Here is a 14567-nt window from a genome sequence, read left to right on the forward strand (position 1 = left end):
CCTGATGTCATAGTCCTCTTCAAGAATGAAGAATAAACAACACCTACAATCCATTTGGCCAATTATGCTTTCTAAAAATGTTAATTCCTTCAGTGGATTTTCTTTTGCATTTGATCAATTGTATTTTTTAAAAAGGTTCTTTTTTTGTATTAAAATAAAGCTTTTTGTTTTCAAAACATATGTAAGGATAATTTTTCAACATTTACCCTTGCAAAACCTTGTGCTCCAAATTTTCCATCCCTTTCCCTCACCCCCTCCCCTAGATGGCAAATAATCCAACATATGTTATACATTTCGAAATATATGTTAAATTCAAAATATGTAAACATATTTATACAATTATCTTGCTGCACAAGAAAAATCAGATCAAACAGGAAAAAAATGGGAAAGAAAACAAAATGGGAACAACAACAAAGAGTAAAAATGCTATGTCAGTTCCCACAGTCCTCTCTCTGGATGTAGATGGCTCTCTTCAAAACAAAATCATTGGAACTGGCCTCAATCATCTCATTGTTGGAAAGAGTCATATCCATTAGAATTGATTGTCATATAATATTGCTGTTGCTGTGTACAATGATTTCCTAGTTCTGCTCATTTCACTTAGTATCAGTTCATGTAAGTCTCTCCAGGCCTCTCTGAAATCACTTCTCATAGAACAATAATCTTCCATAACATTCATATACCATAACTTATTCAGCCATTCTCCAATTGATGGTCATCCACAGTCAATTGTATTTTTTAAGAAATTGTTTTCTTCAATGCAAATTGACAACTCTGAGATACCACTACACACCTGTCAGATTGGCTAGAATGACAGGGAAAGATAATGCGGAATGTTGGAGGGGATGTGGGAAAACTGGGACACTGATACATTGTTGGTGGAATTGTGAATACATCCAGCTATTCTGGAGAGCAATTTGGAATTATGCTCAAAAAACTGTCAAACTGTGCATACTCTTTGACCCAGCAGTGTTACTACTGGGCTTATATCCCAAAGAGATCTTAAAGGAGGAAAAGGGACCTATATGTGAAAAAGTGTTTGTGGCAGCCCTCTTTGTAGTGGCCAGAAACTGGAAATTAAGTGGATGCCCATCAATTGGAGAATGGCTAAATAAATTGTGGTATGTGAATATTATGGAATATTATTGTTTTGTAAGAAATGACCAACAGGATGATTTCAAAAAGGCCTGAAGAGACTTAGTGAACTGATGCTGCGTGAAATGAGCAAGACCAGAAGATCATCATTTACTTCAACAACAATACTATATGATGATCAATTCTGATGGACATGGCCCACTTCAACAGTGAGATGAACCAAATCAGTTCCAATAGAGCAGTAATGAATTGAACCAGCTACACCCAGGGAAAGAACTCTGGGAAATGACTATGAACCACTACATAGAATTCCCAATCCCTCTATTTTTGTTCGCCTGCATTTTTTATACAGCAAATTAACTGTTTGGATATATATATATATATATAGTATTTAACTTATACTTTAATATATTTAACATGTATTGGTCAACGTCCCATCTGGGGGAAGGGGTGGGAGGAAGGAGGGAAAAAGTTGGAACAAAAGTATTTGCAACTGTCAATGCTGAAAAATCACCTATGCATATATTTGTAAATAAAAAGCTATATATAAAAAAAGAAATTGTTTTTTTCAGTTAATTTTTTGGTCCTTTTTCCCAGTAGTTCTCAAAGTATCATCTAGAGAATCCTGGAGATCTCTGAAACCCTTTTAGAATGTCTACAAATTCAAAAATAGTTTTTTATTTCCAATATGGTAAATGTCTATAAATATAACCCAGATAAACAAAAATGTTTTGGAGAGATCCTCAATAATTTTTAATAGGATAAAGATACCGAAAACAAAAGTTTGAGAACATTGTAATCTAAGCTAGTGATTCTCTCTTGTACAAGTTTTCTTCTATCTCTCTTACTTGATTTTCAAAATCCTTTTAAAACTTTTCCAAAAATGCTTTGTGGGCTTGAGACCAATTCATATTCTCCTCTGAGACTTCACATGTAGGCATTTTAACATTGTTATCTTCTCCTAAATTTGTGTCTTTATCTTTCTTGGCACCATAGTAGCTTTCTATGATCAGGGCTCTTTTCTGTTTTTTGCTTATTTATAGCCTATTTTATGACTTTTTAAGTCGAACTCTTCCTAGGACACAATAACAATTATCTCAAGCTTCTTTTGCTGGAGGGCTGGGATTTGGTCTTTGGCTTTCTGTGACAAGGCTTCTGGAGCTCACAGCTTACACATTGCACTGGGGTGGCTAGTTCAGTTGTGTCTGTTGGGCTAGGGTTCTAGGGCAGGCAGTTTGCTTTCTGAGATGGACAGGGAGGCCTCAAAGCTGGCTTGTCATGTCACTAGCCTACTGAGCCAGGACTGAGAAGTCTTGTCTTCTCCTTTGTGCTATAGCGAAGAGACTCCCCGCTGGCTTGCTTGGATCCCATCTGCATTGGGCTGCAATCCTCTTTTACCCAAATGAGACTGACCTTTTCTGAAGTCCTTCTAAGTTATCTTATGCTAGAAAATTGTTTCACTCTGTTTTTTTGTGGGTTCTAGCACTTTAGAATCATCAGAATGTTTCTATCATGTTCTTATTAAGGAAGTGAAATGGTAAAAAGACATAATCGTGTTAAAGCATCTTAAGTTTTTCCCAACAAATGAGACTTAGGCACTTATTGACAGAAAGGGGAAAGAGGGCTGAAGAAGTAGAGGATAAAAAGTAAAAGGAGAATGGGAATAAAAGCAATAAGGCACTGCTAATCATAGTAATGAAATTTTCCATAATACCTTCCACATTGTAATAAAAGTTTTATAATGCCATAAAATATTAACAGATTCATTATACAAGCACCAGGCCTTTTCCTTGTGCTTTGTAAAATGCTGGAGCAACTCACCATGTATTCAAAAACAAAAGTCAGGGTCTCTTTGGTGTGGATAATGTCATGCAGGAGCACAATATTGGCATGCTTCAAACCCTTCAGGAGGGAGGCTAAAGAAATTAAAAAATAAAATCAATCCATCGATAATAAAGTTAATACTTTGAAAATTTTTATAATAGATTCAGTTTGTTATCTCCCACTATCTCTTTTAGCTGTCTGAGAAAGTCCCTTTTCCTGGAAAATAGTGCTTATAATAGCAAAGGACTGTATCATTATTTTGTGCAGGATAAATCAATAAAAGTTTGCTTTTCTTAGAGGCTGCCTTGGTTGCATTCAGTTCAAATAATTATGTGCTTCCATCTACCCAATCAGTTTCATTCTAGTATTCAAAGAGCTTTGTAAATTTCTTCCATTGGGAACATGATCATCCCTGTCATAGAAACAAAAGGGTAAAGTGACAATTCCAAATTTACCAACTGAGGCAGTGATAAAACGAAGAATTATCTTCTGCACCCTCTAGAACAAGAGTTTTTAACCTCTTTTGTGTCTTAGACTTTTCTGGCAATCCTGTAAAACCAATGGAGCCCTTCTCAGAATGATCTTTTTCAGTACATGAAACAAAACACATAGGATTATGAAGAAAGCCAATTATCTTGAAATATAGATATATTTTTCCCCCATTCAGTTTCACAAGTAAAATCTATCACAGGGTCCATGACTGAAATCTACAACTTCCACAAATTTCCTCTTTTTTTTTTTTAAGGATTTTCAGATTGTGGAGCAACTGAAGGGCAGGAGAGATCAGAGCAAGGAATGGAGCATTTTTTTTTTAACATGGAGTAGAATGCCTTTGTATGGGACAGGTTTCTTGAAAGGAACGTTTCATCAACAGACAATTATTTGTGGGGAGAAAGGAGATCCACATATATCCCCTTATTCATCCCTAAGAAATGCTGAGTCAAGGGGCAGCTAGATGGTGCAATAGCTAGAGCACCAGCCCTGAAGTCAGGAGGGCCTGAGTTCAAATTTGACCTCAGACACTTAACACTTGCTAGTTTTGTGACCCTGGGCAAGTGATTTATCCCCAATTGTCTCAGCAAAAAGAAAAAAGAAATGCAGAGTCAAGTGACAATTACATTGTTCCCTTATCCCTTCTCTTCCCCACTTCTGAAATTTCTATATGGTGAAAGAAGTATTCCTGATATAGAAAAATCACAGAAGGGAAATATGTAATAAATGCTTATTCCCTTCCCTTCTCCCATTTCTTCTTTGTAATCCTGTGTATTTTATTTTATACATTTAAAAATCCTTTTCTGAGGAGCTGCCTCCTATCTCATCCTCACCTCCAGTCCTTCCTCTCCTCCTACACACAAATAGGTTTTGACCTGTTACTCTCCTACTCAAATACACTCCAATGTGTCCTTATTATCTCCATAATTGAAAATAAGCTCCTTGTGCACCAGCCCTTAAGTCACAGGAATCTGAGTTCAAATCTGGTCTCAGACACTTAATACTTCCTAGCTGTGTGACCCTGGGCAAGTTATTTAACCCCAATTGCCTCAGCAAAAAAAGAAAAAAAAAAGAAAAGAAGCTTCTTGGGACAATTAGATGGCACAGTAGATAGAGTTCCAGGCCTGAAGTCAGAAGAACCTGAGTTCAAATCTGGATTTAAAAACACTTAATACTTCCTAGCTGTGTGACCCTGGGCAAGTCACTTAATTCCAGTAGAAGAAGAAGAAGGAAGAGGAGGAAGAAGAGGAGGAGGAGGAAGAAGAAGAAAAAAAAAAAGAAGAAAGAAGAAGAAATAAGCTCCTCTTCATGAAAACTTGTCTGATTTTCATCATAGCTATTAGTTCTTTCCCCCAAATCACCTACCTACTTTGTTTATGAATCTATATGTACATATTATCTTCCTTAACTAGACTATAAGCTCCTGGATGACAGACATTATTTTCATTTTTTTCATTTCCAGCACCGAGCACAATGCCTGGCACCTATTAAACACTTAATAAATGTTTGTTTGATTGATTGACAGAGAGTGAAATGTCTTACGACACTGCCAGAATATGACTGAATGAAAGCCTTAAGTCTGGGAAAGCAGTAGGAAAAAAATATTAATAATTATAAATAACCGCCTAGTAGGATGGGTTTCAACTCTGCCCTAGCAGATGTTCTTCTTTCTTCCTACTTCTATCTTCTTCACAATACTGGATGTTTTTTTAAAATTCCCTTTCAGAAATGACACCCATTATACTCATTCACACAGACTCCTAGAATGAGTTCTGAAAGATTTATGATACAAAGGAGATTACAATATAGTTGAAGAAACAAGTAGTTCCTCATGTACAAGTTTTAGTATTTACAAAGCAAAATAATAAAGCAATATAAAAGTCAGTATATAATTATTTGAAAAAACTCAACATTTTATAGCCTAGGGACACTGCTCTGAACTTAGCAAGGTGAGTTCTTCAAAAATGCTTATGTAGATATTTTTTGGATTACAGTCACTCAAAATCATAAGTCATGAGCCCCTATCTATAGGTTCACTTTTAATAGCTAATCAAAAGGCATAATTAGTTTCAAACAAAGACATTTTATAAAAGGGCATAGTAAAAAAACTAGCAATAAAACATTCTCCTTAAATATTTCAAATGAAATATTTAATGTTCCATCATATGAATATTTGTGCCACCAATAGGAAGAGTAGATATCCATAGGAAACTTACATGGAGAGACATAGACTAAGAGGACATTTGAGTCCAGGATATACACATAAGGCACCAATTTGGGAAGGCAATTCTGATCTCTGATTCTAGATAGCTACTAATATCTTCTATTAATATCATCATGGAGTACACCAGATAATTCCACCAGGATTACTCCTCATTGGTCTTTACTAGATCCTATTTTACTGTATACAGTTTTGCCATTGGATACTATTCTATTGGATACTGGTCATTTATCACCTGGATTTGGATATGTAATTTCTCTTGAATGTTACTCTGCATACAAGCTGGTAAACACACACACTCTCTTCCATATTCTATTTCACTGGACAAGTAGTCTCCACCTGCCATCAAAAGGCATGGCTCCATGAACAAAGCACTTTGGAGCCTCTCTGCTTTCAGTTTTTAGCTGTTGTTGATCTTTAAATATAGGACTATTTTTTTTTTTACTGTGCTCTTCAAGGTCAAATCAGAAGGGATTTTTAATGACTCCTTAAAAAGCAGCTACTCTAGTCATGGACCATAAAAGTGCTTGGGAACAAAATTTTTCTTGTATTATATTTTTAGTCTTAACTCCTTTCATAATCTTTATTATCTAGTGGAAAAGTCTAAGTCCCACATGAGAAAAATCCCAAATGCTAAAGTATGTATCAGAGTTTTTAATACTTAAAATTTCCCTTTCTCTGTTGTTCTCCACAGTCTATATTTTTTCATCTACAATCATTCCGAGGTTCCAGAGACCAGTCATCCTAGCTTCACTCATTAAGTAAGCAGAAGCTACTCAAGCCAGGAAGATAGGCAATGGATAAAGATAAATCTTTTGCAAGTGGAAAAACATAAAGGACCAGCATTAAAAAGGACAGAAACAAAGAACATATAGTTATCTCTTTCACACATGCTTGACTCTGTTTTAATCCCTCTTCTCTTTTCTTTATATATTCTTTCACTATGTGACCTTATCAGCTCTGAGTTCAATCATATATAAATCTGGGAAGTATCTGTTTAAAAATAATAATTGAACTCATCAGAGCTGATGAGCAATTCCTTTAAAATTTCACTTTCCCTCCTTACCATGAAAGGAAAGAATTTAAACAGAATTTTTTTTCTGCTCCTGCAGTCAAAAACAACCACTGCCAGACACTGTAGTCAATGAACTAAACAACCTCTTCCTCATTTTGTCCCATCCTTCCATCAATTAATTGTCTGTTTCTCTTTATATAAAATAAATGTTCAGGCACTGGTTCTGGTTACATAATCAAAACTAATTCTATGATTAGAGGTCAAAGAAATTAATTGGTCTAAGAAAAGTAGGAGATGCATTCAGTCTGCACTGAGACATTTGAAGTGGCAGAGGAGTAATTATTTCTCTTCCAAGTCATCTCAAACTTTTTTACTCACTTTGCAATGATATTTGGTTGCTTCAAAGTAAATAAAAGTATTTATAATAATTACATACATATTGTAAATATGTAAAATATTATTAACAGAGACAAATAAGGAACCTAAAATGAATCTTTTAAAATGAAGTTCTTCAACCTGGGATAAAGATTAAGAAAGAGAGATGAGAAGAATGACTTCTGGGAGCACCATATTGGTCCCTGTTTGGATTTTTTGATAGTTCTCCCAAACTCCCCATTTTCTCCCTTCTAGGACCTTTTCATTGGGTGAAATCTTTACAGAGTGAAGGATTACTCTCAGCTTGCTCACTCATTAATTACCATCATATCCATCACCTCTACAATGGCATTCCCTGTGTGAGAAGGCAAAGTTTATATAATAGGTTAGAGGCTGTATAGGAAAATAAAGGTTTCATAGGAGAAAGAATGGTGTCCAGAAGAATAAGAACATAAGAAAGACAGAGAGGGAAAAGAGAAGAGGAAATCACTGGGAATCTGTAGAATGATTAAAGAAATAGCTAAGGATATATATTTGAGGGAGTAAAGGCAGAATGGGAGAGGTAGCTAAAGAGGAGAGGAAGAGCCAATTCTGAGTTTTTTTTTTTAAAAAGCAGCCTACTTGATGAATACAGAGAGGACTGATGAGACTTACATGAACTGATGCTAAGTGAAATGAGCAGAACCAGGAGATCATTATATACCTCAACAACGATACTGTTTGAGGATGTATTCTGATGGAAGTGGATCTCTTCGATAAAGAGAGCTAATTCAGTTTCAATTGATCAAGGATGGACAGAAGCAGCTACACCCAAAGAAAGAACACTGGGAAATGAATGTAAACTGCTTGCATTTTTGTTTTTCTTCCCGGGTTATTTATACCTTCTGAATCCAATTCTCCCTGTGCAACAATAGAACTGTTCGGTTCTGCACACATATATTGTATCTAGGATATACTGTAACCTATTTAACATGTAAAGGATTGCTTACCATCTGGGGGAGGAGATAGAGGGAGGGAGGGGAAAAATCAGAACAGAAGTGAGTGCAAGGGATAAAGCTGTAAAAAATTATCCTGGCATGGGTTCTGTCAATAAAAAGTTATAAAAAAAAAAAAGAAAGAAAGAAAGACTCAAAAAAAAGAGAGAATAAGCACACACACACAAAAAAAGCAGCCCACTTATTCAAATTGATATACTTTTCTTCATGCCTCTCAGATCTGATCTTCCTTTAGCTTCATTTCTTTTGCCCATTATCTTTCTGGTCTCTGTGCCTCAGCATATAATATAATAATAAGATAATATAATAAGATATAATAATATCTCCCAAATGATGTCCTTGTTCTCAAACTTCCCTCTCTAATCTGGCATTTGTGTATAGGATCAATCAATCAGGCAGTATTTATTAATTGCTTCTTATGTGCCAGGGACTGTGCTAAGTGCTGGGGTTACAAATACAGAAAGAAAGCAACAAATAAAGGAAGAAAAAAGAAAGAAAGAAGGTAGGAAAGAAGGAAGGAAGGAAGGAAGGAAGGAAGGAAGGAAGGAAGGAAGGAAGGAAGGAAGGAAGGAAGAAAGGAAGGAAGGAAGGAAGGAAGGAAGGAAGGAAGGAAGGAAGGAAGGAAGAAAGGAAGGAGAGGTACCTGATGTTAGGGTATGGTAAACGAGTCAGTAACAAAAGTCCCAAGATGGTGCAGCCAGGGGACAAATGAGGAGATAGCTGAGCTGAGGTGTCTTACCAATTATCTTTCAAAAATATGGGTCTCATCATATTAATCCTCAACTCAAAAACCTTTATTTTTACCCAAATTGTAAACTCCTTAGTTTAGCATTGAAGATTCTCTAATATCTGATTCTAACCTGGTCTTTCTATAACCTCTGTAAGTAAAACTGACTCACAAACTGGAATTGGTCAGTTGGAAGATTCTTCCTTTTCTCCCTCTCTTCCTTTTCCCCTCCTTCCCTATTTTCCTTCTTTCCTTCCCTCCCTTCTTCCTTTCTCTCCCTCCCTTCCTTCCCTCCTTCTCTCCCTTCCTTCCTTTCTTCCTCTCCCTTCCCTCCTCCTCTCCCTTCCTTCCTTCTCTCCTTTCCTTCCTTCTTTTTTTCCTTCCTTCCTTTCTTTTTTCCTTCTTTTCTTCTTTCCTTCCTTCCTTCCTCCCTTTCCCCCTTCCTTCCTTCATTCTTTCCCTCCTTCCCTCCTTCCCTCCTTCTGTCCACATAGAGTATCATACCCTTACCCAAAGATTCTTTTTTGCACCTCTAAACCCTCCAAAGATATACTGGGGTTTACTTGCTAGATTTTTTTTTTAAGGACCATGCCTTAAACCAAAATCAATCTGATTCTCATTGGCCACAAACAGGTCCCATTTGATCATTGTTTGGGTCCTAATTGATTTAGATTGAATGTAAATAGCACTTATTTCTATTTTGGCCAGAAACCTTGAGTGTCTTGCCCTCCCAGATTCATTTTAGAGGAGATTCTTTGCTTCAGTTGCTACCTAGCTTTAATTACTAAATGGATGCTGTCCTAATCAAACAGACCTGTTGAGGACTTTAGCTTAAAAATGCCAAGATCTCCCATTTAATCCAGGGCTATCTCCAGTTGTCCTTATCTGTATCTGACCACTGGACCCACATGGCTCTGGAGGAGAAAGTAAAACAGGTAACTTGCACAGACTTCTCTCACTCAAATCCAATTTACTTGAATGTCACAGCATCACCTCCCTGATGTCATGGTCTTTGAGAATGAAAGAAAAACAACTAGCCTTTCTTACTACTACTCAGCTATACAGAATTTCAACTCCACTCAACTCAGATTAAACATTTACTAATATATGTAAAATATACTATTATATACTATTTTCTCAAAAAAAGCCACAAAATTCCTATTTCTGAGCATTTGTTATACTATTTCACCCACTATGCAGTCTCTTATTCACTTTATCCAAATCCTACTCATTCCTCAAAGTTCTAATCTGACCTACTCCATTAAGCCTTTCCTATTATTCATCTAGATTGCAATGAATTCTCTTGTCGCCTCTAAATTTATACTTTCTTGCCTATTCCACTAAGTATGTAACTGCAGTTTGTAATACTTTGTAACATCTCTTTAACTTTTCACTTGTTTATATCTTATATTCTCAAATAGAAAATAAGTTCATTGATGGTAAGGGTCCTAAAATATTTTTCATTGTAAAAATTTACTATACACTTGTTAGTAAATGAAAGAATGAATGAATGAAGAAAAAAGATTCAGGGATCCCTGTGAATAAAGCTTTGTAAAAACCTGTTGAGATAGTTCTAGTAGAATAAATCTATTATATTAGAATGTAATTTTTTTGAGGACAGGTACTATTTTTTGCATCTTCTTTATATCTCAACACTTGGCTCAGTGATTGGCTCATAATAAGCCTTTAATAAATGCTTTTTATTCAGACACTTAACACTTCCTAGCTAAATAACTAAACTCAATTACCTCTCCCAAAAAGAACTTACTGATTTTCAGTAATATCCAAGAGTTAATATATTTATGAGATGAACTAAGAGATTACTGCAAGATGACCAAAGTTGAAATGTTTAATATTGTAAACCCCTCCCCCAAAAAGAAGCATATGTGAAATTCTTTCCACGTTTTCTAGGAAATGTTCATTAGTGTTAAGGCAGTTCCCCAAAAACTTTATAGTATGATGAAATGAGCATTGAATTTGGAATGAGAAGACCAGGCATTTCAATTCTGAATTGATCACATACTCATTATGTGACTGGGCAAATCATTTCAGTCCCATGGTCATCAGTTTCTTCTTCCATTAAGTGAACATAACATCCATTACCATAGTAGGAGAGAGAAATGCAATGAGATCATGGACAGTAGAAAATACAGTCGATTTATCCATCATCTGTGGGTAACTGCCCTGAGAGTTTTCACTATCCTGAGTTTAGTGTTTGTAACTAGAGTGAAGCCAGAAGATTGTCTCAGGATTCCATTCAGAGTGGATAGATCCAGGATATTTAAGGAAATGGTGTTAGTATATTCTTATGAGACAGATTAAGGTAATCTGTGAATTAGAGTGAGCTGTGTGAGGATGGAGTGAAGGAAAAGCTAAATGAAGTCTGTAGATGGATCCCTTGTGTGACATTTGTATTCTCTTCAGTGTCCTCCTTTGGGAATAGCATCAAGGGAGGTATGTATTTGTCTCTGAGGTGATATGTGTCCCTTTTGTGCCCATGAGGTTTCATTTTTCTTCATTCCACCCCAAACAATGTATCTGTATCTAACAGACACCAAATGTTATGTCATATCAAATGTTGAATCTCTAAGAGGACATCTCCCTTCCTTAAGTGAAGCCCACTCGTTGGCTTCAGACCCGAGCACCCAGAAGCTAGAGACACCCATTATCTCACAGTATATAAGGCATTTTCACAACCATCAAATACTATGTAAAATATTAAACTATTATAGTTAAAGACAAAATTGGGGAGACAGGCTAGAATTTAGCATCTTATTGCACCTAAAGCTTTCTTTTAATGCCAGATGCTATAAGGTCTGGATTAGGCCAGAGAGAAAAACAAATATTTGCTCATGTGACCCTTCTACAAGTCAGAAACGTTTGTGACAGCTAGATCCCCTTATGATCTATTTCTTCCAAGGTATTTCCCCCTTCTATCCAACTATTCAGCACACCAGTTTAAGAGTAAATCTTTTGTTGTATTGTTTCCTTCACAAGGGACTTCAGTAGACTAGTTTTATAATATAAGAGGAGTCAAGCCTTGAGCAGTATAAAACTTAGGATGACCCTGCAGGAAATAAGTCAATCAGTGAGCACTTATTAAGCTCACTCTTTGTGACAGGCACCACGGTGGGTCTTGGGAATACAAAATCAATAGGGAGATCAAAATTGAAATAGTCTTTGCCCTCAAAGAGCTTATATTCTATCAAAGAAACATGTCCACTGTAAAAACCATAAAAAATACAAAGTATTTACCAAGCAAATACTAAGTCACTGGGGAAGAGAAGGGAAGGCAGCAACAACAGATGGGGAGCAGGAAAAAAGTGAGATAGAGGAAGTTTTATTTGAGATGAGTTTTGAAGAATAGAGGTTCCTAAGAATAAAAGTAAGGAAGGAGTGCATTACAGGATACAGCTTGGGTAAAGCCTTGGGGCTGAACTAGAAGGAGAATGGCATATGTGGGGGCTTCTTTTTTCCCCCTTCATCAAACAAATTCACTTCTTGCCTTGAAAACACTGTTCAAAATTCACTGCCTGTACAAAACCTTCCCAGAAATGAACTGGATCACTTCAATCACTTTAGCAACCCTATATACATTACCTATCTTTCTGAAGCTAGAACTAGTTATCCAAAGGACTTGTGTCTAATGAAGGCAGTGGTACTGACTTTGCCTTTCTCTCCCTCATTTGATTAGGAACATTTCAAAAGCAGAAACCATGTCTCCAGTTTCTTTGTCAACTCCCTCTTCGTTGCTAAAACAGTCCTCTGAACACAGGGGACCCTTAATAAATGCTGCTTAATGAGCAGTTGAGAATTCACATAAAGCAACAGATGGGAACCCCCAAATCACAAACCCTCTCTAAGGGCATTGTCCATGCATTGTATTACTTTATGGAACCATAGAGGGACTGGAGTATGTGGGGGTTGATCCCTGTACAAGGACATGTTTTTGTTTCTCTGGGTTTCAAGATTAATTCATAAACTTTCACAATAGGACACAAAGTGGCTTGCAAAGTAATAATCTGAGGGCTGAGAAAATCAAATCATCCATGAAGAAGAAAAATCCTTAAAATTAGAATGTTCAAGTTCCCAGGCAATTGTCACTCTCCCAAGTCCCTACACTAAGGCAATGATCAGGGCACACAGAAGCAAGACAGAGCATTAAAATTTTTTAAAAAATAATATGCTCTCCCCATCAGTGAAAGTTTGAACAATATTTAATCTCTAAAAAGAGTAGATATAGGTGTGTGTTTACTAGTCATCAAAAATTCAAGACTTTCACATGAACATGAACCTTGATTTATTATGAAATATTTATCATCTAAGGAGAGTGGAATTTTCTGGCATTAAGAGATAAATTTATTTTAAAAAAATCTTTGTGCCCTTCCCATAAGAAGTGACCTAGCTCTAGACCTGGCCCTCAAGGCATAGATGATGCACTATATGACATCTACTTTCTTTTTTCAAAGTGCTTATTTTGGAGTCTTTAAATAGATTATTGATATTCATGCCATTCTAAAATATTGTGGCCATTTATGATAGTTGGAATGGCATTCAAAATGAATGCCAGAGAAAATTAATGGAATATAACAGATCAAAAAAGATTTCTAGGCAGGCAGCTAACTGGTATAGTGGACAGAGCACCAGCCCTCAAGTCAGGAGAACCTGAGTTCCAATTTAGCCTCAGACACAATACTTAACACTTCCAGGTTGTGTGACTCTGGGCAAATCATTTAACCCCAATTGCCTTAACAAAAAAAAATCTAGAATATGGGCTTAACCTCTTTTAGGCAAGGTCAGGGAGGGGGAAAGGTTTTCTTTTTTCCTCCCATATTATCAATAAAATGTTCAGAATAATCAACTGATTTTCCTATTTTATTAAGAAAATGTTCAGAATAGTTGACTGATTTTCCAATAGTTACACTGGACTTTGATTCTTTTAATTTCCCTTTTCAAAAACTCTCCAACTTTAGTCAAAAGACATCATTTGTGACTAATGCAAAGAAGATGCTTTTCATTTTCATTTTTAAACCCATTCTTGTTATCATGGAATAGAATCAAAACCAATGCTTTTGTGATATGATGGGTTGGCTTCTCTTTAAGATGTTTCTTATTTTTTGCACCTTACTTCCAGTATATGTCTATTGTCTTATTTTTCATCCTCAAAAAGTATTGCTCAAAGAAATACTTGAGTTAAGCTTTTCTAAATTTAATAAGTAAGAAGTTATCCAATTCTTGATTCTTTCCAAAAAAATAAGTGAACCAATTCATTACAAATTCTATTTAAATTATGCTTTGAACAAACAAAAAGGGTTAATCATCACAATAATATCTTTAAAAGAACACATATCTTCAATTCTGATGGACCTGGCCATCTTCAGCAATGAAATGAACCAAATCAGTTCTAATGGAGCAGTAATGAACTGAACCAGCTACACCCAGCGAAAGAACTCTGGGAGATGACTAAGAACCATTATATTGAATTCCCAATCCCTATATTTTTGCTCGCCTGCATTTTTTTATTTCCTTCACAGACTAATTGTACAATATTTCAGAGTCTGATTTTTTTTTTGGTACAGCAAAATAACAGTTTGGACATGTTTACTTATTTTGTATTTAATTTATAGTTTAATATATTTAAGATGTATTTGTCATCCTGCCATCTAGGGGAAGGGGTTGGGGGGAAGGAAGGGAAAAATTGGAACAAAAGGTTGGCAATTGTCAATGCTATAAAATTACCCATGCACATAACTTATAAATATAAAGCTATTAAAAATTAAAAAATAAAAAATAAAAAGAGTGAGAAAAAAAAAGAACACATAT

General features: G+C 35.8%; 1 protein-coding gene across 1 annotated transcript in view; it reads right to left on the reverse strand.

The window, feature by feature from the left end:
• CDK15 (cyclin dependent kinase 15) overlaps nt 1-14567 on the reverse strand; it is a 136347-nt gene that overhangs the window by 115190 nt on the left and 6590 nt on the right. The window contains exon 5 of the mRNA XM_051983770.1: nt 2917-3011. Coding sequence (XP_051839730.1) covers nt 2917-3011 — 95 coding nt within the window. The remainder of the gene's footprint in view (nt 1-2916; nt 3012-14567) is intronic.

Source organism: Antechinus flavipes, chromosome 3 (genome assembly GCF_016432865.1).
Source record: "Antechinus flavipes isolate AdamAnt ecotype Samford, QLD, Australia chromosome 3, AdamAnt_v2, whole genome shotgun sequence".
NCBI classification, from domain to species: domain Eukaryota; kingdom Metazoa; phylum Chordata; class Mammalia; order Dasyuromorphia; family Dasyuridae; genus Antechinus; species Antechinus flavipes.